A 26,028-nucleotide genomic window follows, 5' to 3' on the forward strand; every position below is an offset into this window, starting at 1 on the left:
GGGAGATGTTTAAGTGAGGGGCACATAGCTTGTGGCGTCAGTCAGGATACCTGCCCTATGATTATGTTTATGAAGATAATAACAGGGCTAGGGTCCCGCCGAGTACCGTCTTTAGAAAACAGTGGGGGTTTGAACTTTAAACTTTATTGTTACCCCTGGAAAAGAACTGGAAGGTTTGGTCGCCATGTCAGAGAAATGTCTGCAATTAGCAAGGTGTCTCTGTATCCTTACGGTTAACTGTAAAAGCAGATGTCCTCTTCTCTTGTGTTTGACAGTGTAGTTAGACAGATAAGAACAGGTTAAGCAAACATAAATATCCTGACTTTAACACAGTGGACAGACAAGATGTCCCTACTTGTTCAGACCCAAATAGAGTAATAACAGGATTTAAGTCAGCCAGCAATCACACTGCTGTGGTCTAATGCATTGACTAATATGTACTATCCTATCACTAGCAGTATTGTTGGGCATGTTTTTTGTCACTTGACATCTTTCACCAAATAGGGCAACATTGGTGACATTTTTTCTTCCTTTCCTAAAAAGGAACGAACTTTGGGCAACAAGTAGCCGGAGTTGCTACATTCGTTTGTAATGCTTTATAATAGGTTCCAAAACATCAGCAGGACTTACTGCTCTTGCAAAACTGATTAAGTGCTGGAAAAGAACTTGTAAATGTTTTTCATTTCAGACTGCTGTGCCTGTAATGAGAATATATCATGCTATTTTTTTGAGTGCTGAGAAAAAAAAAATTACACATACAAGTTGTTTCACAGGCCTCGCAGTTATCATAGCTTAAAATAAGCGGAGAATCTGAGGCTCATGGTAGTTGATACAGTATAACCAGCCGTTTATATTTGCCAGGTGGATGTGAAATGCCTGCGTCAGAGACTGCTCTCTGTGTCTGTCCGTGAGTGTGTGCTATCCTTGACTGACGTGGACTGTGTTTGCTTAACCTCTTCTGCGCTGCACTACCACAGCCTTGTCAATTTAAGTGTGTGTGTGTGTGTGTTTGTGTGTGTGTGAGTGAGAGAGAGAGAGAGAGAGAGAGAGAGAGAGAGAGAGAGTCCAGCAATGGTAGCTTTCATTTTTTATGTTCCCAGCAGTATTTTTTCTAAACAAACCTGCTGAGAGGCAGAGTGAGAGAAAGAGAGGGGTCTGAATCAACACAAATGAGTGATATTTGTTATTTTTTTCCTGGGGTGGCATATAATTGTGTGCATCTACACACTGCAGTAGAAAATGCATTTGAGATGTATTCTCAGATTTTTTTTCAGGCTTTGTATTTAGCAGGATTATCAATTTCACTTGACAAATAATCCCACCCGGCACCCCCTTCAACTCGCTATGTTATTGCAAAAGAGGAGGTGTGTGTGTGTGTGTGTGTGTGTGTGTGTGTGTGTGTGTGGTCGCATGCCTTTGCCCCATCCAAAAGATAAGGCTGTGATTTATGTAACATCTAAGCCCTTTCATATTGTGTATGTTGTACCTTACAAAAGCACGATGAGCAGGCTAGATTAATATTTATTTAGCACAGGCAAATCAAGGATTAAGCAGTCATCATTTTAGCACTAATCCATGTCTCCGGTGAGACGCAGAGACAAAGAGGGGCAGATTACTAAACACATAACGCCGCTGAACCACAATTAGTTGGTGACTTGCTTTCCTCGACTGTGTAGAAAAAGAGTTGGACAGGATGTCTCAACATGTGCACAGACACACACACACAGTTTTGCTTTTGCTTAACCATCTCTTGCTTACTTACCAATTGTTGTCACTGTTAGCCTGCCTCTCCCTGACTTTTAACTTCTCATTCTCACCCTTCTTCTCTCTTCAAAAGAAGCCCTCATTGAAATTAGCAGCGGTTTGTCTGATTCACTCATCTGACGTAAATGTGTCTCATGATCTTTCCACTGTCCGAACGCACACACACACGCACGCGCTCACACGCGCACTCACACACACAGACTGACACACATGCAAGAGCAATGAATACTTCTTTCTTAGTTCCAACCACGTGGGAGAGGGACAGTTTGCTTATACTGTGTGAGTCTTTGGGTGTGTGTATGTGTGTGCTACAAGTTACTTGGGAGTCTGTAAATAAAATTACATTCTTTACTAATTGAGTTAAACTGCTTTGCAGGAGATGTGGCAAAAAAGATGAAAGCTCCCAGTGTATGTTTTGTGTTTGTATGGTGTGTGTGTGTGTGTGTGTGTGTGTGTGTGAATTTGAGTGTGTAGGGTGGTAATCTAGTTAGCTCTTAGCACTCTCAGGTGGTAACTAACTGACATATTGAGTGTATCACTGTTAGCTAGTTCTGACCTCAAGTTTGAGTGTATGCAAAGTGTCACACCTAGCCTTGCAAAAGAGATAATCAACAGCCAGAGTTGTAATAAACAAGTTGTGTGCGTGTATGTGTGTTTGTGTGTGTGTGTGTGTGTGTGTGAGTGTATGTTGGCTGTAGGGGGGCACCCCTCACATAGAGGGCAACAACAAGGCAGGGCAAAGGGGCCAAAAAGAGCATTGGAGAGCTGTTGCAGTGTAGTGAGGGGTGATTTGGGAGGGAAGGCTGGGGGTAGAGGTGGGGGGGTCCCAACCAGATGTGAGGGTGATTGAGAGAAAATAAAAAGAAGAGAGATAAATAAAAAGAATGAACAGACAAGTCGTGCTGCGATAGAGAAAGACAGGGAGAAGCACAGTGAGAGAGAATGCCATCCTCAGTTCCCCTTTGCCCTCCTTCCTCTCTCTCACCCGGCCACTGAATGTTAATGGCTTTTTTGCCCCCCCCTCCCACACACACACACCAACCCCCCCCTTTCAATCCCTCCCCATGGACACTGGCGCATTGTTTGTGGCAGTGCTTCTATTCTTTCAAACTTAATTACCTTCTTGCCTTTTGTGGTGTCAGGGGCTGGAAGTTTTGCTCTGTGGCAGTGGAGGTCGTCACACATTCTTTGGCGGTGCATTCCCTTAATCTGGAGGGTGGAGGTAGAGGGGGTAAAGAGAGCAAGGGGAAGAGTCTACAGAGTGGAGCTTCTACCAACGTGCACTTCTAAGGTGGTTATAGTAACCCCCCCCCCCCGCCTCCCCGTGCACGTGTACGCACGCATGCACGGTCATAATAGTCGGGGCATAGGCTGCCCTTTGTTTGTGCGGTTCATTTCCAATCAACCCTAATTAACTAGAGAGTGTTTCCAGATTGCCGGCAAAAGAAAAATCCCCACTTTTTTTTCACTCCCCTCGGCCTTTGCTGTTTTGAGTTCGAGGAAGGGGAGTAAAAAAAATGGAGGCATTAGCTATGTAGATTGGCTTTGCCTTTGATGCTGGAAAAATCTTTAGCAAGGGCAGTAAGTGGTGACTGCGACCCAGCAGTGTCTGACTGTTTATTTTCATGTTTCAGTTTGAGTTTAGTTTGAAATATTTCCTCTTCAAAGGCGTGAGACTTGTGCATATATTTAGACTGGACTGTGTAAGCCCAAAGTCCATTTGTAAAAATGTTAAATCCAGTCAAAGTTGTCTTTAATCCATTAAATTTAGAGTCTCTATGAAACTGTACAAGCAGCAGATAAACACTGACATTGACCTATGATACACATCCACAGTATAATGAAAAAATGAATAACAGAAATACATTTAACTGGGCTTTAAACTCAATAGGATATCCTAGAGTCTTTGAGGTGGTTGCATCTAAGCAGTGACTGGAGGACATGATAGATGTTTTCACCTCATCCTGGTTGAAGTTAGGATGGGGGCTGGTGTAATCTGATCCTAAATCAGATTTTAGGACCCATCCGTGGCTTGAGTGATATGATTCCCTTGTTGCTCTGAGAGAGAGAGAGAAAAAAAAAAGACAAACATTACCCCTGTGTTGACTATTTGTTCTCCCCTGATGAACAAGTTATTTTTTTGTATACTTTATACTACATACTGTTTTTGTTTCCAATGATGCACTCATCTCACATGTTGCTGATCATTTTCAATGTTACCCATATATATTTTTTCCTCTAACAATGAAATATCAGGTAAGGACCTGGGGGCAGTTGGGTGTATGTTACTTGAGCAACCAATGAGACCAATTTACTTGTCATCAACCTGAGGGATATAACCTGCATACCTACCCTAGGAAAAGAAAAAAAGGCTACTTCCGTCCTCTATGTTTTTTCTCATGATCCTAGTTCCCCCTCCTCCTCTAAACCTTTCTCTTCATTCTTTTGCCTCCTTCTACAATCGGAGATCATTGCTCATGTAGGCGTAATTTTGATTTTGATTTGCTAAAAGGCATTTTTGCGGAGTAGGTAATTTGTTGAACAAGATTCCTGTGCTAAATGGAGTGGCGCTTGCTTTAGGTGTCTGGGCCGCGCCTTACAATAATGATAAGGTGCCTTTTGGTAATGAAGGCCTTTGCTCACAAGGGAGACACAAGGAAGAGGACAGGCGAACAGAAAAGGGTGTGGGGCGCATTGGGGAGATCTACTGCATCTAGCTTCTAATATTACACCTCCAGGCAACAAACAAGGGCTGCATGAAATCCCTTTGTGAGGGTAAGAAGTAAAGAAGACAAAAAACACTTGGTCACGCAAAAGCCCTCCCCCTCTCATCCTTTTGCAATTTCCCCCCTCTGTCTTTTCATTTAAGACTTTAAACAGAGAGCATTAGGCCTTCTTCTGTGATTGTGTGCATGTGTGCAGATGTGTTTGTGCACGCACGCATCAGCGCTCTTTGATGGCAGCCGAAACTCCTCTTGCATTGTGAGGGAGGAGATAATTCCCGTCCTCCCTCATCCACTTCGTTTTTCATCCTTCCATTTCTGCATGGCAACAAATAAACAGGTCTAATTAGACCAGAGTAGGCCTATTCATGGCACTGACAGTGGGAGATGGATGCAGGGGCTTTCACAGCGCCCTTCGCCTTTGTCTTTGGCTAACGCTTGGTGACATTTTGATAGAAGATTTGGTGTTAGACTGAGGGGCCACATGCCGAGAGAGGGATGACCTTCTAAGAGACCTCAAGGAATGGACATATAGCTGTAGTGTCACGCTGTCTTCTGACTTTGTTGTTTGACTTTGCTAGCTTTCATGGGTCACCTTAAAAATTCAGCCTGGATTTAATTTCACCCGTTATTAGCTGTGCTCACATATGTACCCAAACAGTTTGACAAGTAGAGGGAAAATAACCATTTTAGAACTCAGATGACCACATCCCAAACACAGATATGCCTAATTCCAGTGTTTACAGATCTTATAAATATTCACAGCCGTATTAACAGCACTGTCTACCCATGCAGTAAAATATCGGACAGTTAGTGATGAAGAATTTGAACCTAACAGATCCCTGTGTAAACAAAGTCGGCAATGTGGCGACACTGCAATTACAGGTTTAGCATTTAACAGACTGCACCACTGGCTAATGCATGGTAGTCTGACAGGAGGACAAAAGCAGGAGGAGACTCAGGACTCTGTACCTCAAGTCTGCTCTGTGGACATGTTGTTGTAACACTTCATGTATTATCAGCACATTTATTACAGCTGAACAAGCTTATAATTGACACGAGCCCTAACAAATGCAGTTTTGGCCTTTGTGGTGACTTTCATACAGCACATTTGTATTTGAAGAATAGTCTGTGATGATGGCCATGTCCACTCTCTGACTTCTGTAAGATACAGGATCCAACTTATATCTTCTATCTTCTATCGGAAGTGTTTAAAGGACAACCAGAGAAAATTTTAAAATGTGGAGAAATCCCCTGCTTTAGACAGCTTCTCTGTCTCTGAGGGAGCTACTGAAAAGCAGATGGAGGGATTGAGGAGAGAGGAGGGGAGGGGGGAGAAAAACAATAGGCCAAGGAGTCTCTTAGTCCCTTTCTCCCATCAGAACTAGCAGTGTCCAAACCAGGCATTCCTGGGCTATTATTTGCCTCTCACTGGATTTGATCTGCCACTTTAATTACCTTAGTGTATGTGTTTGTGTAAGGGTGGGTGTGAGCTTGTGTCCGTGTGCATGCTTGTGAAAGCAAGGGGACATGCTTAATTAAAAAACAGAGGTAGCAGCCGCTCAGGCCATCTCTTTTGTTCTTCTGTTAAAAGAAGGGAACTGTTTCTGCAGTATGGAAAAACCTGTGCTTCATTGTTAGTTTCTCTCTCTCTCTCTCTCTATGTATCTGTCTATCTATTGCGCTCTGTCAAATGAAAGTAGTCTTGTTCGTAGCAGAGCAAAGGAAGCCAGTGGGGGGAGAGAGAGAGAGAGAGAGAGGGAGGAAGGTTTCTTAGCTAGCAGTAACATGATCTGCCTTAAAAGAAGCAGTAGTGGGCACTACTGCTGTGAAAGGTGTGAAGCCTGGGGAATGGAGCAAAGCTCCAGATAACTTTCTTATCAATTTATTCTTAAGACAAAATGTCAGGTAATCAGCTTTTATGTAGCTGATTACAAGCTACTGTTTTGATCTGCGCAAGTCGGAAGATTTTGGTGTCCAAAATGTTACTTTGAGCTCGGAAAGGTAGAACAGGAAAATATTATATTCACTTGATAACAAGACCAGACATCTCATTTCTTCTCTGTTCTAACTATGCTAAATTAATGCATGCTGAATGGATCAGGATGACTTCAAAAGCCTACACCAGGCCGCATTGCACCACATTGCTCTTTCATAACAAGAGGATGGACTGAGTTAAGAGCTAAGACTTAAGCATTTTAGTTAAGATCTGGCATCCAGTCCCCACATAAGGTTCAACTATTAGGAGACTCTTTTCAGTGCCCTCACAGAAACTCTGTTCATATATATTGTATGTTGTATTTTTATCCCTCCATGCTAGATCTGAACATGCAATTTGTGCAGAATGATCACTGTACTTATATTTTGTGTTTATGTAGTTTACCATGCCCTTTTCCACAGTGCATATTTTCCACAAATAGTTATTAAAAGAAATGCAAAAAAGCTATGTTGGAGGCATAGTTCATGGGTTCAATTAGGACAATGATATGAGATAACAAATTAATGGACAGTTACGTTATTATTGGCAGGCAGCACACGTGTAAACGGCTGCTAACCTGTTAACATTAGGGGTGATATGTCAGTGCCAAGTGCTTAACACATTGACTTATCCATAAGACATAATTCCATACTTAAAGCGTTAGGAGATGCATAATTCATAAACCACAGTGTTTTATGTCCGAGCTACAATTCAAAGGGGTTGCTCCCCAATGAAATAAGCAGTGAAATGACACCACTGACAAGTAGTAAATCCTGTCGTATATGTCGCATTAGCTCTCAAACCCACTGCTTCTGAACAGCTTTACCCTCAATCACATTTAACACAAGCATTGGTAAGAGGGACAGTGGTGGAAAAATGAAATATATGTAACAAGCTCAGTGTGTTGTTTTGGCGCAAGGTGAGCGTAATTGATGATTTATGGTAAAAATAACTAAATGGATGTGGGATACACCTTTATTTTATATAATCATTTCCCTACTGCCAAATTCATTTTGTTTTCTTCTTCTGCCATACAGACAGTTCAGCTATATCTAATATTGCGACATACATTTGTGGTGAAACACTCTCAGTGTGTTTGTGTTAATACCATGCATTCTTGTGTTATGACACATATTTGGCATGTTTCAATTATTTCACCTGTTTAGAACACAGAGCTAATAGCTGCTGATTTCTTTGCAATTACAGGTGTGAGTTAACATGTAGACAGGTTCGTCCATGGTTTTTGTGTTCAGGATCTGTGTCTTGGGCTAAAAGTCGCGTGAGTTTAAAAACAGTGTAATGTTTGTTTTGAACAGTTGGGTGGAGTTTACTGCATCAGGATAGTAAAAGACTGCCTGACTGTACATAACTATGCTTAGGTGATTTTGTCATAGACATGTCACACATCTACCTCCTGTCTTTTGCCACATCCATGCTGAACAGAAGGCCAGAAATTAATTTTCTGCTCCTTGTGAATTTTTCTTTAATCTCTCGAATACAGAGACAGAAACTGAGTGAGACACACAGAGAAAAAACATAATTTCTCTCTTTTAATCTATCACTAGTCCCCATGGAATCATCTCTGGGATATGTCAGATTAGACCTGATTATAGCGCGTGCACACACATGCACCCACAAACATACTCACACACATGTTTGATTTCATTCCTCACGCTTTTACTGTCCCTCCTACTGGCTTTGTTTAGCCCTGGATTGTTGCGGATTAATCCTCTAATTGCTTTGAAGCTTTGTTGTGAGAGAAAGGGAGTGTAGAAAAAGAGAGGGAGAATTAAGCAGCAGGTGGATTGGGTTAAAGGTTAACATGGCTCTTTAAAGCTTTCTTTTAATGCCAGCTCATTTACACGCAAGCATCTGAAAGGCGCTGGTACTGTATCAAGTGAAAAAGCACTGGCATGCACAACTAGTTCTCATTTGTTGCATTTAGCTGAACAAGAAAGCTGTTTCTCCTTAGTAGCTATGAGGCTTCGGTTCGCAAGCTTTTAGTATGTTTTTTTTTCTCAGTGATTGGCTTTGTTTTTTTCTTGTCTTGTTCTCTTTAGGTTATCAGAAATTGTGCCTATGAAATGACAGTGGGGTGCTGTGTGTTTGTGGGATTAGGAGGCTTTTTTTCTACATTGTGTGCATGTGGTTGTGTATGCCTTTGCATTTGTGCCTTGTTGTGAAAAGCCAAGAGATTGAAGTAGTGAGGGGTTGAGAGATGGGCAGCCGCCCAGCACTGATAACATCTCACTGGTATTCCAAACATCATTCCTCATGGAAGCTCTCTCTCTTTCTCTCTCTCTGTGTCTCTTTCTCTCTTTCTTTCCTTTATTGCACCTGCATGAAAAGACATTTGAAATATGATTGTAAATATTCTTTAATAGCCTAATTTGTTCTAGCATCTGCACCCTCATGTAGAAAATTTACCAACAGGCGGTATTCTACAGTACAGTACAGGCTCAATTACAGTCACACAATTAGCTGCACAGTAAAGAGTTTCTTACTTTCCTTGTCCACACAGAGTCTAAGTCATACCTTCATTGCATTAATAGGTTAATACGGGCTGCCTAATTAGCAACTCCTGACTGGTAAGAACATGCCAAGACTGATTTAGCTGATGACTGAAGACTGCTCTAATTCCAATTCACTCTTCCTTTTATAAGAAGGCACTAACTTTTCTTTATTTGATAAACCTGATTGTATTGTGTTACCTCTGTGTGCTAGTTATGTTGTCCACAACTGCTATTTTGAGAGTGTGCAAAGCTAGCTGGTACTAACCTGGCATCATAATCATTTAACACAGCATTAGCATACACAGGACACAACAAGGTGAAACTGCTTCCAGCTTCCAGTGTTGCACAGTGGTATGTCAATCAAAGAGTCTTTTTATTAGACAATTGGGTTATTCCTTTAAACTTATCTACTGAGAGACAAAATTTTTGTTCAAGGATGCCTTTTTTTCTTTGTTTGTGGCAAGGTGCCAGTTATAAGACAGAGATGCAAGTGGGAGCAGTTAATAATGGATTTCTCCACTTTTCAAAAATTGTCATGGTATTAGCAAGTTAACACGGTTCTTATTTCTAGTACGTGGTAGGCAGTACAGAAGTAGATAATTGTCATGTTGTTTTGTTGAATCTAAGATACAACTGAGGAACCTTTGGTGTGTATAGCCCCATTTGGAGTGGATTAGTATCTTAGAATTTGCTTACCAAAATATTTGCCACTATCATTGTAACTTTACATCATTTTGGACAGCACTTAAGACAAATTTCCAAATTACAGGAAGCAATTTGTGAACAAGGTTCTGCGTGAAAATCATGCATCAATTCATACTTAGTTAGCGGCAGAAAAATCACAAACATGTGCCCTCTGGATTGGATTAAAATTACTGATAGTAAAATCGCCAACCTCTTCCACAGATATCATTCTCATCCAAATGAGGCTTACAACAACACACAGTTATTACTAGGGTTGAATGTGGGGTGAGAGTAAGTTGGAATTGATTAGAATAAACTTAGTTTTGAATGATCCAACATCATCTGCTTGTAAACACCATTTACTAAATGTCTGTTTTTTTTTCTGATTTTCCCCAAACTCAGGTCCCTGTTAGGCTGGATGAGATGAGATCCCTATGTAGTGGTCGTCATGGCAACTTGTGACTCTCCCCCTATGGTCTCGTCGCGGCAGCAGGAACATGGTGGCCAAAGGCTGGACACTGCTGCTGAGGACAACTCCGTCGCCATGGAGACCAGTGTCGCCAACAACAACAACCAGTTGTCACCTGCCGCCATTGGAGAGCTGGAGAATGGACTTGGAGAGCCCGCTGTGAGCCCGCTGAGGTCTACTGCTACCCCCACCACTGTCAGTGCAACCACCGACCCTGTAAGTGAACAGAGTCGGAGAGAAAGCTTTACTACCGGTAACAAAGGGAGTGTTACCGGGACTTTACCAGGAGTAGGAGGAGGAGCAGCTTTGGGTTCGGACTGTTCTGCCCCTGCCACATCTCCTGTGGTGCCGGCAAAGGAGATCCCCTGCAACGAATGTTCTAGTTCCTTCTCCAGTTTACAAAAATACATGGAGCACCACTGCCCCAATGCCCGCCTGCCTACCACTGGAGGTCACGAGGAGGGTGAGGAGGTTGAAGGAATGGTAGGGGAGGAGAGTGAAGATGATGGAGAGCGTGAGGTGGGTGCTGCAGAAGTGGGGGAAATGAACAGCGAGATGGAAATGGAAGAGGATAGTGATGTGGAGAACATGTGCAGCGAGATCATCTACCAGCCCGATGGCTCTGCCTTCATCCTGGAGGACTCCAAAGAGCAGCGTGGCAACCAGGGGGGGCACTCTGGGTCTCTCCAATTCAGGGGCCTTTTGTCCCCCCAGACCTTCCCCAATGCCCAGGTCAGCAGTGGCCAGAGTGGCCTGAGCCCAGGGGGGGAGCGGTTGGAGCAGCCCGCTGCACCCATGTCCTTCTATCCCCAGATCATCAACACTTTCCACATCGCCTCATCCCTGGGAAATAAATCCCTAGCGACCGACCACCCCTCCTTCCCAAATACCTCAGCTGGAGGGCTGGTGGGCGCTGGTCCCGTGTTGCACAGTTTCCGTGTCTATGACCTCCGCCACAAGAATGATAAAGACTATCTGACGGCGGATGGTGCAGCCAAAAACTCCTGTGTGTCCAAAGATGTCCCCAACAATGTGGACTTGTCCAAGTTTGAGGGCTGCGTGGCCGATGGACGGCGGAAGCCTGTGCTGATGTGTTTCCTGTGCAGGCTGTCTTTTGGCTACAGCCGTTCCTTCGTGACACATGCTGTCCATGACCACCGTATGACCCTGAATGATCAGGAGCAGAAGCTGCTGAGCAACAAGCACGTTTCCGCCATCATCCAGGGCATCGGCAAGGACAAAGAACCTCTTATAAGCTTTCTGGAACCAAAAACCCCCCCAAACTCTGTGCTACCCCACTTTCCCACATCTGCCAACTTCCTAGGGCCAGACACGGGGCTCCGCAGCTTGTGGAATGCTTTCCACAGTAGTGGGGAGAATGCTGATTCCCTTCAGGCAGGTTTTGCCTTCTTGAAGGGTAGTGCCAGCAGCTCCTCCAATGACCAAACCCCCAGATCCCAAACCATGCCAAAGGCTGAGACCAACCCAAACCTCGGGGGAGGGGCTGGTGCCCACAGAACCCCAAGTGGGAGTTCTGCTGCTGCTGCCACTGGTGGCATCCTGGAAGGTCAGAACTCTGATAGTGACTGCAAGGGCCACGTTAGGGACACATGCACTTTGCAACCCAATGGGCCGGACCTGAGCCAGTACCCGCCCATCAAGCGGGAGCCCAGTGCAGTGGGGGGAGAAAGTCCAGAGCAGGATGACGATGCTTACTCCAATGGTGGTGGAGTAGAAATGGAGGCAGATGAGGAGGAGGAACAGGCCATGACCATGGCAATGACAGGCCGGCGGGCCAACAGCACGAGTAGCAAAGATTTCCCTCTCTTAAACCAAAGTATTTCCCCCCTTTCCAACAGTGTGCTAAAGTTTAACATTGACAACAAAGGCCCTGCATCAACCTCCTCTTCCTCCCTGCCTGTGTGTGAGAAGCTGGAGATGGAGAAGAGCCATCTGTCCACTGCCCTGGCAGCTGCCAGAGAGCGGGAGAGCAGCAACGACTCAACCAGTGAAGTCCTGGCAGGACGGGATGAGTCGTCGCCATCTTGCCACCCCCTTGACATGATGATGTTGCGCAGAGATGATGAGAGTCCTGGGCCTCTGCATCAACACACAGGAAATCCCAGTACCCCTGGAACTCCAGGGACACCTGGTACCCCTGGTCCAGGTGAAGGGTCCCCAGGTAGTGGGGTGGAGTGCCCAAAGTGTGACACAGTCTTGGGATCCTCACGGTCTTTGGGAGGGCATATGACGATGATGCATTCACGTAATTCCTGCAAGACGCTGAAGTGTCCCAAGTGTAACTGGCACTACAAGTACCAGCAGACACTGGACGCCCACATGAAGGAGAAACATCCAGAGTCTGGTGGATCATGTGCTTACTGCCGCACAGGACAGCCTCACCCGCGTTTAGCCAGAGGCGAAAGCTATACCTGTGGATACAAGCCTTTCCGCTGTGAGGTCTGTCCATCTCAGTTTTAATCTGTATGATTTTATGTTTTCTCTTAAGTCCTAATGTCCTGTGGTTTTTAACCATTTTTATTGGTTTGGGTGTTATGAGGCAACTTTTATCTTTTACCAAAACTGATCACTGGGTTTGGTGGACATATGCTGATAGAAAATTTATATCATAATCTTGGCAATATAGATGATACAATTTGCTTTTGAATTGAAAATTTTGTGTCAGAAGAGAGGAAGGAGAGAGGGATAAATGTGGTTGTCTTTCTCTTTTTTATAACAACAACTATCACAGCTATAAAGGTTAGGGTAATTATCTTTAAGACTGACTAAAGAAAATCTTTTATCAGATATCAGCTAGATTTTCTCATAAATGCATATAGTGTATATCATGAATTACTGTATTAATTTTTCCCTTTTAGGTATGCAACTACTCAACCACCACCAAAGGCAACCTTAGCATCCATATGCAGTCAGACAAGCATCTAAACAACGTACAAACACTCCAGAACGGTGGCAGTGAGGCACAGTACAACCACAACCATGCCAATCCTGTGCCCAGTGCCAGCCTTAGTGGAGGCTGTGGTGCACCCTCGCCATCCAAGCCCAAACAGAAGCCCACATGGCGCTGTGAGGTAATGATACTGTGCGTCATTGTAGCGCTGTGGTAGCAACATACCAATTTGCTTGTTTCAGTGTCTACACAATGAGGCAGTTATTTCCTTCTGCATCACTATGTCTATTATTTGTCTTGGACACATAATCTAACCTCTGGTCATTATAAAAGAGGATTTCTTAGATATTCTAGTATTATTTCCAGGTATTTTACTAAGATTTGGTTGTTGTTGCTTCTGTTGTTGTCGGTGCCCATTTTGATCATTATACAGGTATAAATGTAAATGATAAATTGACCTTATGTTTTGATGAAAAGTAATTAGAGTAATGAATGTAATTTATTTTGATGTATAAAACAATGCTTTGATGATGATAAACAAACTAGCAGTCAGATACACTAATACATTTAATTATCCTGCCTTGTTTCCAACAGGTGTGTGACTATGAGACCAACGTGGCGCGGAACTTGCGGATCCATATGACCAGTGAGAAACACATGCACAACATGATGCTGCTGCAGCAGAACATGAAGCAGATCCAACACAGCCTCCATTTGGGCCTGGCCCCGGCCGAAGCAGAGCTTTACCAGTACTACCTGGCTCAAAACATGGGCCTAGCAGGTGTAAAACTGGAGAATCCAGCCAGCAGCAGCGGCCCAGACACTCAGATGATGATTAACCCATTCCAGCTAGATCCTGCAACTGCAGCTGCTCTTGGATCTGGTCTAGGTGAGTGAAATAGATACTAGGTATAAATGAAACACAGAGATACACATCTGATCATTTTGACACATTAGCCAATTAAAATGCAAAATAATAAAAGTTATCCTGAGGGTGTGTCAGAGTATTTTCCTTTTTAATATTTTTGCCCTCAAGCTTGTTAGTCAGTTTTCCCCTCATCTTTCACATGGTCAGTTTTATCTGTTTAGTCTCATATATCTGATGCCATCTGCGTATTGTTTTTATTTCTGAGCCTTTCTTTTGTTGCTCTTCATTTTTCTCCCTACCCTCTCACCTTCTCTTTTTCTGCTCCCATCCTTTTTACCTTGCCCTCCTTGCCGCACCCTCTTCTCTTTCTCTTTCACTCTTATCTTTGCTCTCATATTGTCACTCTGTCATTGTCTCTTTTCTTTGACCCCTCTCGCTGATTAAAAAATGATTATGAGACGCCACATGAGAATTATTCTTAATCTTTCATTTGTAATTTTCTTAAGTCAGCTTAATCCCCCCCATACACACACCACCCCACCTTCGTTCACCCTGGAGAGAACACACACACACGTACACACATCAACACACACACATACAATGCAAACACATACACACACTCTCACACAGCAGGAAGCGGATTCCCGTAGGAGTGAGAGAGATTTAACAATGACCCTGCAGTGTTACACACCCACTCCCTCCTCTAGTGTGGAGGTCACAGCCCAGCCAGCAGATGTACTCTCAGTGAATTACACTGATAGCACACAGCTCCCCATAGTGAGCGCAGCTGTACATAGGTTTAGATGGTGTGAGCGGGATATTTATGTATTCAAATACTCATTCATCCACACAAAAATGCCTTCATAGATGAAGGATCAATGCTTACATGCTTACATGTATACACAATGGTAGATTTATATTTTCTAAATTTACCATTGACATCATTCAGGTAAAAATATGCTTATTTTTTTAAACCAGCACACACATACTGACACCCACACACACACAAAAACTAATATAGTCAGCCACTAATTGGGGGAATTGTACTTATAGTGGGGGGGTGGGGGGGACTATTCAGATGATGTGTAATTGTTAAATCCTCTGTGCTCCAAACAACGTGTTTAGGTATTATCTGAAAAAGACCTGATGAGATTTGGTATCATGCATAGAGAGACAATGAAGGGATCAAACGAAAGAGTTAATTACATTTGTATGAATGGCAGATCTGTTTTTTTGTCCTAGGGTCGGTGGGTGGAAGAAAGAGAAAATATGTGTAATGCATTGATCAGCTTTTCAAATCTGTGTGTGGATGTGAGAAAAGCCTGGAGTCCTAAAACCGTTGTCCCGCCATTGCTGAGAGCAGTAATTAAAGCTACCTGATGAGCGAGTTAGCAAGTTGAAAAGGATGATTGTAATTGATCCTGATTCAATCCTATTAAGGTTTTTTATAGACAAGACTTTGTAAGGAGCCCTAGTCCTCTGTGAGGCTTTATTTTATCAAATCCTTTTGTGTGAGAGGCCTGCATAGAGGACTTACTTCTCTCTACACACTTAATTTCATTAAAAGAGCCTTTTCTCTTTCTCTCTAGCCTTTATCCCTCCCTATGCATGCCAGCCTTTCATTTTCATCAGAGCTTTGTCTTTCTGTCATACCTCTTTGTTTTGTACCATTCTTCCCACTGTGCATACTGCCTGCCATGTATGTAATCCTTATGAAAGCCCTACTTTTTAAACAGCTCTCTGTATTTCCCTTTGCTTTCTAACCTGCGTTCTCACTAATTTTCTTTGTAGTGAATACTGACCTATCAGCAGAGTTGCGTCTTGCCGGTGGTCAGCTGATGGCAGACGACCTATCTCTAGTGTCCTCGGGTGGAATGGGGGGTATGTCTTCATCAGATCCCTCCCTCTCCTCTTTGTCGCCACCTATCAACGACCCCTCCTTGCGCCTGTACCAGTGCGCTGTGTGCAACTGCTACTCCACGGACAGCCTGGAGGCTCTCAACTCCCACGTCAATGCAGAGCGCTCTTTGCCCGAAGAGGAGTGGCGCTGCGTGATGGGCGACGTCTACCAGTGTAAGCTCTGCAGCTACAACACGCAGCTTAAGGCCAACTTTCAGCTGCACTGCAAGACAGACAAGCACATGCAGAAGCACCAGCTGGTGGCCCACATCAAGGAGGGAGGGAAGGCCAACCAGTGGAGATTAAAGTGTGTGGCCATTGGCAACCCAGTGCACCTCAAGTGCAATGCCTGTGACTACTACAGCAACAGCGTGGATAAACTGAGGCTACATGCCACCAACCAGAGGCATGAGGCTGCTATCCGCCTCTACAAGGTAAAAAAATGCTCTTCTTCCATGTTGTAAGTGTCCTGCAGAAACATTAGTTCTCTAATAAAGTATATCTTCTTCTTAATGTCATCTCTTTAATCCATATGAAAAAACACATTGACTCTATGTAAGGAAGAACATGGTTATCTAAAGAAATTTTATCAAGAAAAAAATAATAATTTGGAGATTCTGTATTTCTGTAGGACACTGATTATATGTGATTCATAACATACAGCACTATACAGATATAAGGGCATCTGAGGGGAACACCACACACTCTAAGTTCAGATTCATGAATAACCCACATGTTTTTGTTTATAAAGTATTAGCTCCATCCTCTTAACTGCAGTGTCACATAAATATATAGTTCCCATGAGAATGGAATGACAGAGAACGAAAAGGTCACCATTAGAGTACCCACGATGATTTCCATCAGATATGGGATATGTCCTGCTTATGACCAGCTGGCACTACTGTTACTGTAAATTATACACTAGTCACGTATGATCAGCAAGTTTCAAATGTTTGTCTCAAAAAGTTTTGATTATCTTCAGCTGTTTTTCCAGCTTGTTTTTTTTCCCCAGCTGCAAATAATTCTGGAATAATTAGAGAATTTGTTTTCACGATAAGGGTGTAGAGCCATATTAACATACTGAACAATGACACAATGAAAGCAGATCACACTCTATACATGTCACTCTTAAAATATCCATACGCGATGCACAAATACACATAGTAATAACAAAAAACAATGTTTGTATTTTTTGAATTATTGTAAAAAAAAAAAAAAAAAAATGAAAGTATACACGTGTAAATGTATTTTATAAAATATATTTCATAATTAATGTTTCCAGAAACAGACACATTTATCCACACAGCTCACCTGCAAACTCTCCCAGTTCCTTCGATATGTGAACTTATTTTGCTTGGGATTATTTGGTCATGACTTGTCATAGGGTTACCACACTAGTTGTCCATCAGAGCAGCACTTACTTAACTTTAAATTAAACTCTTCACACTCTGAGCTATAAACAGTGTCTGCAAAGAAATTCCAACACAACCAATATTTGGCATCTTTCCCTTCATCAGTATATTTAAGGTGATTTAGTTTGTCAGACGTCTCCTTCAGCTTAATAGGATGCTGTTACATTTCCGAGGCCTTGACCTACAGGACAGGATCAAGTGCATTACATTAATGAGGTTTTCTTTACTACTGTACTGACATTTGGCAGTGGGAGGTGTTTGTGTGTGTATGTTGGACCTTAAATGTAACAACAGTAGTAAGAGGACATAAAAAAAAGGATTTACTGAAGAAACTCAGATGAGACAGAAAAACAAAGATTTGGATTAAGATTTTATTCTGAAACCTTACATTTATAAAAGTCACTCTCAGATTTATTAAAAAGAGTCTTACTCCACTGACCCACCAGACTTTAGTCACTCCTTTCAGTCATGTTTGTAAGAGAGGTTCCTGGATTGCACAGTAACCTTTAAGGAATTGCATTTTTTCCGAAATCTGTGACCAATTCTTACTTACGGTTCCAAGGCTTGGGTAGATTAAGCACATTGGAATTCTTGTGGTTATTTAAAACAGTCATAGTTGACTTAGACTGGATGTACTGTACATATTGACACGGGATTGTCTGACAGTTTGGCAAAGGCTGAACTTGGTATGGGAAGAGTTGAAGATATCTATCCTCAGGGATTTTTTCACTAATTACATTGAAATACTTTTGATTTATAAAAAACATAACTAACGGGCTGCTTGCAAATTGGCCTCCGTTAGCTGAGGTCCTCCCCTATAGGATTCATCCCCACTAATCAGGATCTCCTTACTGTCAGAAGAATACTTTAGCATAGGTGTGTGTTCCTTTTGTTTATGAATGTGTGCATGCATATTAGAGTGTTGAGCCTCTTTTGACAGCAGTTTAAAACCAGTGTAGGTAATGTTGCAGAAACTAGCTAGAGACAGCTTGATTTAGGATTTCCTGCAGGCCACCTTCCAAAACCAATTCCCCAAAACACATTTTCAACAGCCAGTTATTGAATTCGGACCAAATTAAATGATTGGCCGTGCTTATTACAGTCCGGCATTTACATTTTTCTATCAGAGCATTTGATTTATTGATTGCTGTTGGGACGTAAAGAGAATTTCAAAAAATATTTTAAAAAGATGCTTCTGAAAAGAATTGCCCATCCTAGCTTTATGTTGATTTAATATAAGCTAATAGCCAGATAACTTAACTTGGCTACATTGAACATTGGCAGACATTTAATTGTGCAAAGAAAGCTATTTATATCAGTTGTGATTAAATGTAAAACGCAAGAAGCACAATCACAGTTTAGCCAAGGCATCCCAATGCCCCCTCTGTGCACCCACACTCCCTGTACCTCATCTACCTACCCACCTACCCCACAGGCCTCAACAAATCTGTTCCACAGATGACGCTTTTAATGCCTCTGGCAGAAATCCCACTATTTTACCCTTGGACATATGGTAGTAAAGCAGAGAGAGGGGGAGAGAAAGCATGGAGCGGCAGAGCAAAAGGAGGGGGAAAAAATCATTTCTTTATTTGACCAGAAAAACACCTCTCCTTTTATGTATTGGCAGAGGTGAAAAGCACATGGGGATGGAGGTAGCTTGGCCGGGTGCATAAAAGATCGGAGTGCTGACGACTTTACCATCTGGTTTTTTGGAAACAGAGAATATCTTTATGGCATGGGAAACCATTTGAAGATACAAACAAAAAGCATATTCAGGCGATTTTATGGCTGCCTTGTAGCAGCGATGGAGTACTTCTAAGGGGAATTGAGAGTTTGCAAGTGTTTTTTTCCAGACTTTGAAACAGCAAGAGGGAAATGACATTAGCAGCACATGGACATCAAGTCATCTGGTGTCCAGGGCACAGCAGGTGGCGAAGGAAGTCATAGGCCTTATATGGAAAAAGCGGAGGTCTACGCCTCGCTGCTTATTGGAGAGGAAATGTAAGAACTCTGATTGGTCCCTGTTTGTTTACCACTGCACAGGGTGTTTTTCCACATTATCTCTCATTATATTGAACTTAGTTGGAATTCAACTATTCAAGTATGTATATAACCTCATTATTATTTAGTATTATCACAGCTGTCAAGTCTTTATCCGCTAGAAAAAAATCCAAATTACAAAATGGAAGATGTTTTAACGTAGAGTTTGTAAGCTAGCAGCCTGTGAGGTAAGCTCTACATTAAATGTTGCCATAGCATAGCGTGTCCATAGCTGGCCCGGCTTGTGTTTGGCTTAGCTTTGAATATGATGATTTATGGCTTCTTTATGATTTTTAATAACAAACACTGGCCTTAATACACATGGAGACAGGAGTAAATCTGTCAGTGCCATTCACAAGTGCTGCAGGGCTAAGTAGGGGGTTTAGTTTGTAGTGAGCATTTGTGTTTGTGTGTGTGTGTCCTAACTGAGCTTTGAGGTTAAGATCTGGGCTGTGCTTGCCCCTGGGTCATTAGGAGTTGAGAATGTTCATGGTCAATGTGGCATGGTCAAGGACCACACACATGTGCACACACACACACACACACACACACACACACACACACACACACACTCATAGGCCATGACACCTGTTTCTCAGATGGCTGTCTGAATAAATCTTAAACTGTCCTCAGCCACCACCACCACCACCCCACCCTGTCTGTCTGTCCAGCTTTCCGTCATAATTCAAGCGGAAATGGACGTCCGGGGTCCACTGCACATTTCCATATCTGTTTTTCTGTTCATTATTTTCCCCCTTTGCTTTTCTTCACTCGCACTCTCCTTTGAACTCAGAATCCTAGGCTTATAAAATGCTCCACTTTTTATGATAGCGATGGAGGGAGAGAGGGAGGAGAGGACATTTAGATGGCGCACTTTGTTAGTGGGACGTACAGAGAATAAGAACAGAGATAGAAAGTGTCTCTTTCCCTCTGTCTCTTCCTGATGCTGTCTCACACTCTTTTACTCCCTCTGTCTTACCCACTCTCTTTGTTTTGTCTCTGACTCTCTCTTTCTCTCAATCGCTCTCTCTCATTCTATCTCTCCCCTGGGGAGCCACAGATAGGCCATCTCATTACCCATGATCCTCTTGGTATCACCATAGCCGGGAAATGAGGGGTGGGGGGAATTAAACAAGTGGAGGGATGGGAGGAGGGAGGAATGGAAGGAAAAGAAGAGGAGAGGGGACTGGATTTGTAGATGCATCAAAAAAAGAGCCTCCCCTTTTCCCATTTTCATCATCTCCTTTGTATTTTTTTATTTTTATTTTTCTCATCAACCAAGGGGCTTTTTTTTCTCCCCCCCCCCCCCACACCCACACACACACACACACACACACTTTTTATTCCCCTCAACCTCCCTCAGAGGAGATGGCTGTGCTTATGCATCTGTGATATTAAGTCTACCACTGTGCCATCGCTATTAACAAGGGTCAACCCTGCCCACTCTCATTTGAAAATCAAATGGCCCTATATATATGCAGCCCAAATTATTGGACTGTCATTTGGACTTGTGTGATGGGGAAATGGACAGGAGATAGACTCCCATAGATTTGCATAAAAAGCCATTGTACTATTCCCCGGAATAGAAAAGAGACTGGATCTATTTCAAATGCATGGCACCATTTATGACACACACACACACACACACACACACGCACACATTCACATAAATGCACATGTGCATACAGAGGTATGACATTACATACATTTATAGAGAGACACACATACGGTAATAGCATACACACTCATACACAATTGTAGTCTTAGTTATCAAGTTACCATTTTCCACTTGAGCCTATGTCCGCTTGTTCCAGACACAGGCTCTTGATCACTGCGTCCTTGTCTCACACTCACAGACGGACTTAAAGAGTCACTATTCTCTTCAAAAATTAATCTTCGCAGACACTTCACACTAGATGCTACTTGACTGCAAGATATAGATTTTCATGTTCTGTCATGGAGATGGTTGATGCAGCCTGCCGCCGAGAGTTCAGTGCTGTAAACCCGAACAGAAAAATGAATTCACTTCAGTGTTTTTTGTCAGAAGGGTTGTCTCTCTGTCTGTCTGTCTCTTTCTTCATTTTTCACTTCTACTAGTTGTTCTTTTGCTCTCTCTCTCTCTCTCTCTCTCTCTCTCTCTCTCTCTCTCTCTCTCTCTCTCTCTCTCTCTCTCTCTCTCTCTCTGCTAGGCAAAGAGTTGCCGGTTAGTAGATTATTCAAATCGTCTCCTATTTCACCTGCGTGGAGATTACAATGGAAATCTTTCAGAGGTCTGGGGGTGGTGAAGTGGGGGACGGAGGGTGGCGGCTAATTAAAGTATAAAAGCAGGTGTGTGCATGTGTGTGTGTGTGTGTGTGTGTGTGTGTGTGTGTGTGTGAACGCTGTCGCTTTGTGTGTTTGACAGAAAGATTTGAATGGACGGACTTCTCCCTCCCCCTTCTTCCAAATAATCCTCATAGATATTAATAAGAGTTTCGCCCATTCGCCCTTAACCAGATGGTCGGCAAAGCATTTGTGTGCGTGTGTGTGTGTGTGTGCAATGTCCAGCTTTGGTCCAGCTCCTGATTGACACTTGTAATGTTTAATTACCCTAGCCAGCTTCCCCCTCCCCTCCTCTCTACTTCCCGACTCTCTAGTGCATTAGTTAAGGCCTGCAGGCAGCGATGGTAGATGTTTTTTCCCGTAGCAAGGTGTGTTTTTCTGTGTGTAAGACAAAGAAACAGGACAGGTCTGGTTTTCTTATATTAATAGCCAGATGTGATTCCCTTCATAATCATCCTTACTCCTCTCTGAGCTGTGGGTCATTTGGGCTGGGCTGGGCTGGGCCTGGGCCAAGCCATTTGTCCATGAGCAGGGGACTGTGAAGCAGATCAGGGCTGACAGGTATGGGAATGATAGCAGAAAAGGGGGGTTGTGGAGTGTGTATCGGTGGGGGTGAAGGGGGTTCAGTGTCTTCCAGACCACCAGAAGGAAGCGCACATCGCTGGGATGCAGGAACAAAGGAGCTCGCAGGAGTTTGTCTTCTTTTGTCTTTTTTTCCCCTTGGCTCATCTGAACCCTCCTATACCCACCCAAATACACACTTCCCTCCACCTTCTTCCATCCTTACGGCCCCTACTCACATACTTGTCTTCTCAATTCCTACCTTTTTTTTTTCCCAGCTTCAACACCGCTCTATCCTTTCTTTTCTCTCTTGGGTCTTGATCATCCTGTTAGGACAAAGACAGGAAGAGTGTTGTAAAAAATAAAAACAAAAAAAAAAGATATAATCAAAGAGGGTGCATGATCTCAAATATGATCTTTCATGGGGAACGTTGGCTTCACTTGTGATACCTTGATTTGATCAGAGCCACTTCAGACAGATCACATAGCAGCACGATTGGATAAATATTTTTGTGAAATGTCATTGCCATTACTTTTAACGACTTTAAAGTGCCTAATTTCATTGAAAGTTGTCTTAGCAATCTTAATACTGTATGTGTCAATTAGGGACAATTAGGTGTTCTATTCTTGAAATAGTCTGAAATGTTACATCAGGTTTAGAATGGTATTTAGATACCACATTCACGCTTTTCCCCTCTCATGAAGCTATCAGGATATTGATATGGACAAAGTTGAACTGAAATACTCCTCAACGCCCTTCCAAATCAATAATCAATCGATTGGAGGTAATTGTGCCTCCCTTGGAATGGTCCCAAGTCTCTCTCTCTCTTTCCTCTCCTTCTCACACTCTCTCTGTCATTATCAGCATGTGGCCCAGTATTCAGCATTTCAGCATTCCAGCTGTAATTGATTTTAACCATTAGGTGCTCAGTGAATAGATAAGTAGTGGGAGATATTCGATTATACGGTTAAGAGAGAGAGACAGGGATGAAAAGAGAGAGAGAGAGAAAGAGGGAGGGTGAAGGATTCAGGGATGTTGTTGGAGAGCTGGAGAAAGAGGAACTGACCTGTCCTGCTGTCTATCCATCTCCACCATTGGTCTTCCATCCTTGCAGCAGCACAACACTGCTGACCCCCTGTGAGTTCAAGCAGCTTAGTTTCTGCGAGGTAATCCCTAATGCTTTGAAATAGACCTGATAGAAAGCCCACTTACTTGTTCAGGATTAATGTGGGTTGGATGAGTGTGGTGATGGTGGTGGGGTTACTGAGTTTTCAGCACATTTAGTTAAATTAACCCATTGGAATTATCATACTCAACTCTAATTGTGGAATTACTTGCACGGGGATGAGGAGTGGACTGTCTTTAAAAGCAGGTTGCACTTTATCAGCAGACAGATGGGAGACTTGCATTTAACGTGACACCATGAATTAATACGCCGCCCTTCTCTATTGTTTATGTTTAGATTTACTATGCTGGTGGCCATAGCGCTATTATTCCTTTCAGTGGTTGCCCATCCCCATACAGAGGCCATTTTGAATCTGAGTGCAGCTGAGGGTGGTATTGCTTTCCCACTGTTTTCTGAAGATATAAGTCTGTTTTTTTTCTCTCTGTCCTTTCTCTTCTTTTCCTCGTTCTGGCAGGAGTGTAGGTTAGGACTAGGGGTAGGGGCGGATGGGGGTTGGGGGTAGGGGAACAAAGGCAAACATTTGAGTAATCTTCAAAGAGCCCATTGGTATGTTGAGTGGACGCTGGTATGCGGACTGCGGCTGAGGCTTTTTCAGGGGAAAACAATATCCTTCCTTTAGACCGTCGGGGCCTGGGCAAACACTACCAGCCAGGCTACTTTGCCCAGTGCTGCCACCGCTATCAGCTTACACCCCCTCCCTCCCCTGGCTCAAGCAGAAAATGGTAGGGTCCTCTATGTTGCCGGAACAACACAGAGCTCATCATTATGGGTTTATGGGGGTAGACAGAACACCCCAGGTTGTCTAATGTGACGCGTCAGAAATGGTTACAAAAACTGTTATCTGTGTGTACTCTGCGATACATAGTCACTATTTAAATGTTTGAGTTTTGATATAGAGGGGTAATACAGACAAAGGGAGAGACGCGCAGACTGAAACTGGCTGCCTCCTGTAAAGAAGTAGGGAGGGATCAAGTGTGCCATCTTGTAGGTCAACTGCAAGGCATTTTATTTCCTGTGGCACTATGCAAAACGGCGCTGCTGAAGAGGTCCTTTCATTGTGCTCTCCCTGGCAGAGGTACCACTCCAACGTGTGCTCACACACACACATTTATATACAGCTTGAACACACAAACCACATTGGCTCCTAGGAATAAGGCCTGATCCTCTCCTTTTGTTCTATGAAGTGTATTGAAATAACACATTTTAGTGTTAGGATTTGGATTCTGTAACATTATACATTTGTAGTATTTAAAGTAAATAAAAAAACAGGCCATGTGTGCAGTGGTGTATCGAAAACACAGCATGATAGCGCACTCATTTAATAAGTACAGCTCTTAAAAGAAAGAAGCAGACAGTCTGCCATTTTGTGACAGTTTCAAAATGAACTCCCTTTGTCCAGTAATCACTAGCCATTTTCTCACGAGGATCCACCCCAGGGATAATTTCTCCCATTTCTCTGTCATTAGGAGGGCCTGGTATTAGGCTTGTGTTTTGTTCCCTGTACCTTTTGTTTTGTGCTAAGTGAAACCATGCGACAGGGTAGGGGCTAACTGGAAAACAATACTCCCCTTCACAGGCTCAGGAATGTGTAATTAGTGATTTGAACCCGACTTCGCTCGTGTAGATTCTTCCCTATCATTCTTTCTCTCTCTCTCTTGTTCTTTTGTTCTCTTTGTCATAGATTCTCACTTTTTTGCCTCTCAGTCTATCAGTTAGTTTCTCTCACTGTATGTTTCTGTCATTCTTTTTGTCTAACTCTCTCTAGTAGACATTTTTCAGCAGGACATTACGAACAGAGAGAAGAAAAACAAACTTGGCAAAATCTCTGCTCCTCTCGGCTAAGTTATTTTCCCTTCTCTTCCCTTTCAGTTTTAGTTAATAACAACATCAGTGTAGTACAAACCTCTTTGATAGTACCAGCCAATAAGCTGAAGCCCCAGATTTTCAGACCCTTTATTTTTGTTTTTCTCTTCATACATCCTGTCAATTAGGCCTTGCCTTGATTTTCCAAAAGCAACTTTGCATGTTGGGAAAAATGGAAAGTGATGAACCTTACCCAAAATCATGTATTTCAGCAATATCCCTCCCCTTGCACAGCACTGGAAAAAGATAACTAACAAAATGCTAACAAGCATGTTAGTATTTCGATGATCTTGATCTCAACATTTTATGATGTCTGTCCCATTGTGAGTCGATGGAAAAGATAATCTCAGCAGCAATATGTTTTAGGGAAATGGGGAGGTCTGGTCAGTCTCACCTGGCGGCAATGGAGACAAGCGGGGGCTTTTAGACCCTAATGGGCTAAGGTCAGGATGGCTAATAGGGAGTAAGTGGCTGAGCCATGCTGTCTAAATCTAATGCTAATGTAAATACTGATCCATTTTCATGGGGGGTGGAGGTGAGCTGGCTTTCAAGACACCTAACGCACATACACAAACATGCACTGATGAGTATGTAAGATTTGTTCTTGTCTGTCTCTCTCCTATAATCTGTTTTTCCAAACTGCTGGGTCAGTACAATATACAATTAAAAAGATGTGGGAAGTGTGTCTAGAGACGCAAAAAAGTTTTTTCCTACACATTCATTGACTAAGACCAGAAAAAATGGATCATGTTGTAAATATTTTTCTTGTTTCTTTACCCTGGTATGCCTGTGTGTGTGTGTGTGTGTGTGTGTGGGGGGGGGGGGGGGGGGGGG

The 26,028-nt window shown here is 43.0% G+C and overlaps 1 protein-coding gene across 1 annotated transcript in view; it reads left to right on the forward strand.

Annotated features, from left to right (window-relative positions):
* Nucleotides 1-26,028, forward strand: part of zfhx4 (zinc finger homeobox 4) — an 81,062-nt gene that overhangs the window by 10,643 nt on the left and 44,391 nt on the right. The window contains exons 2-5 of the mRNA XM_046065414.1: nt 10,065-12,591; nt 13,011-13,223; nt 13,637-13,931; nt 15,702-16,243. Of these exons, the coding sequence (XP_045921370.1) occupies nt 10,111-12,591; nt 13,011-13,223; nt 13,637-13,931; nt 15,702-16,243 (3,531 nt within the window). The 5' untranslated portion in view covers nt 10,065-10,110. The remainder of the gene's footprint in view (nt 1-10,064; nt 12,592-13,010; nt 13,224-13,636; nt 13,932-15,701; nt 16,244-26,028) is intronic.

Source organism: Micropterus dolomieu, linkage group LG01 (assembly GCF_021292245.1).
Source record: "Micropterus dolomieu isolate WLL.071019.BEF.003 ecotype Adirondacks linkage group LG01, ASM2129224v1, whole genome shotgun sequence".
In the NCBI taxonomy this organism is placed as follows: Eukaryota; Metazoa; Chordata; class Actinopteri; order Centrarchiformes; family Centrarchidae; genus Micropterus; species Micropterus dolomieu.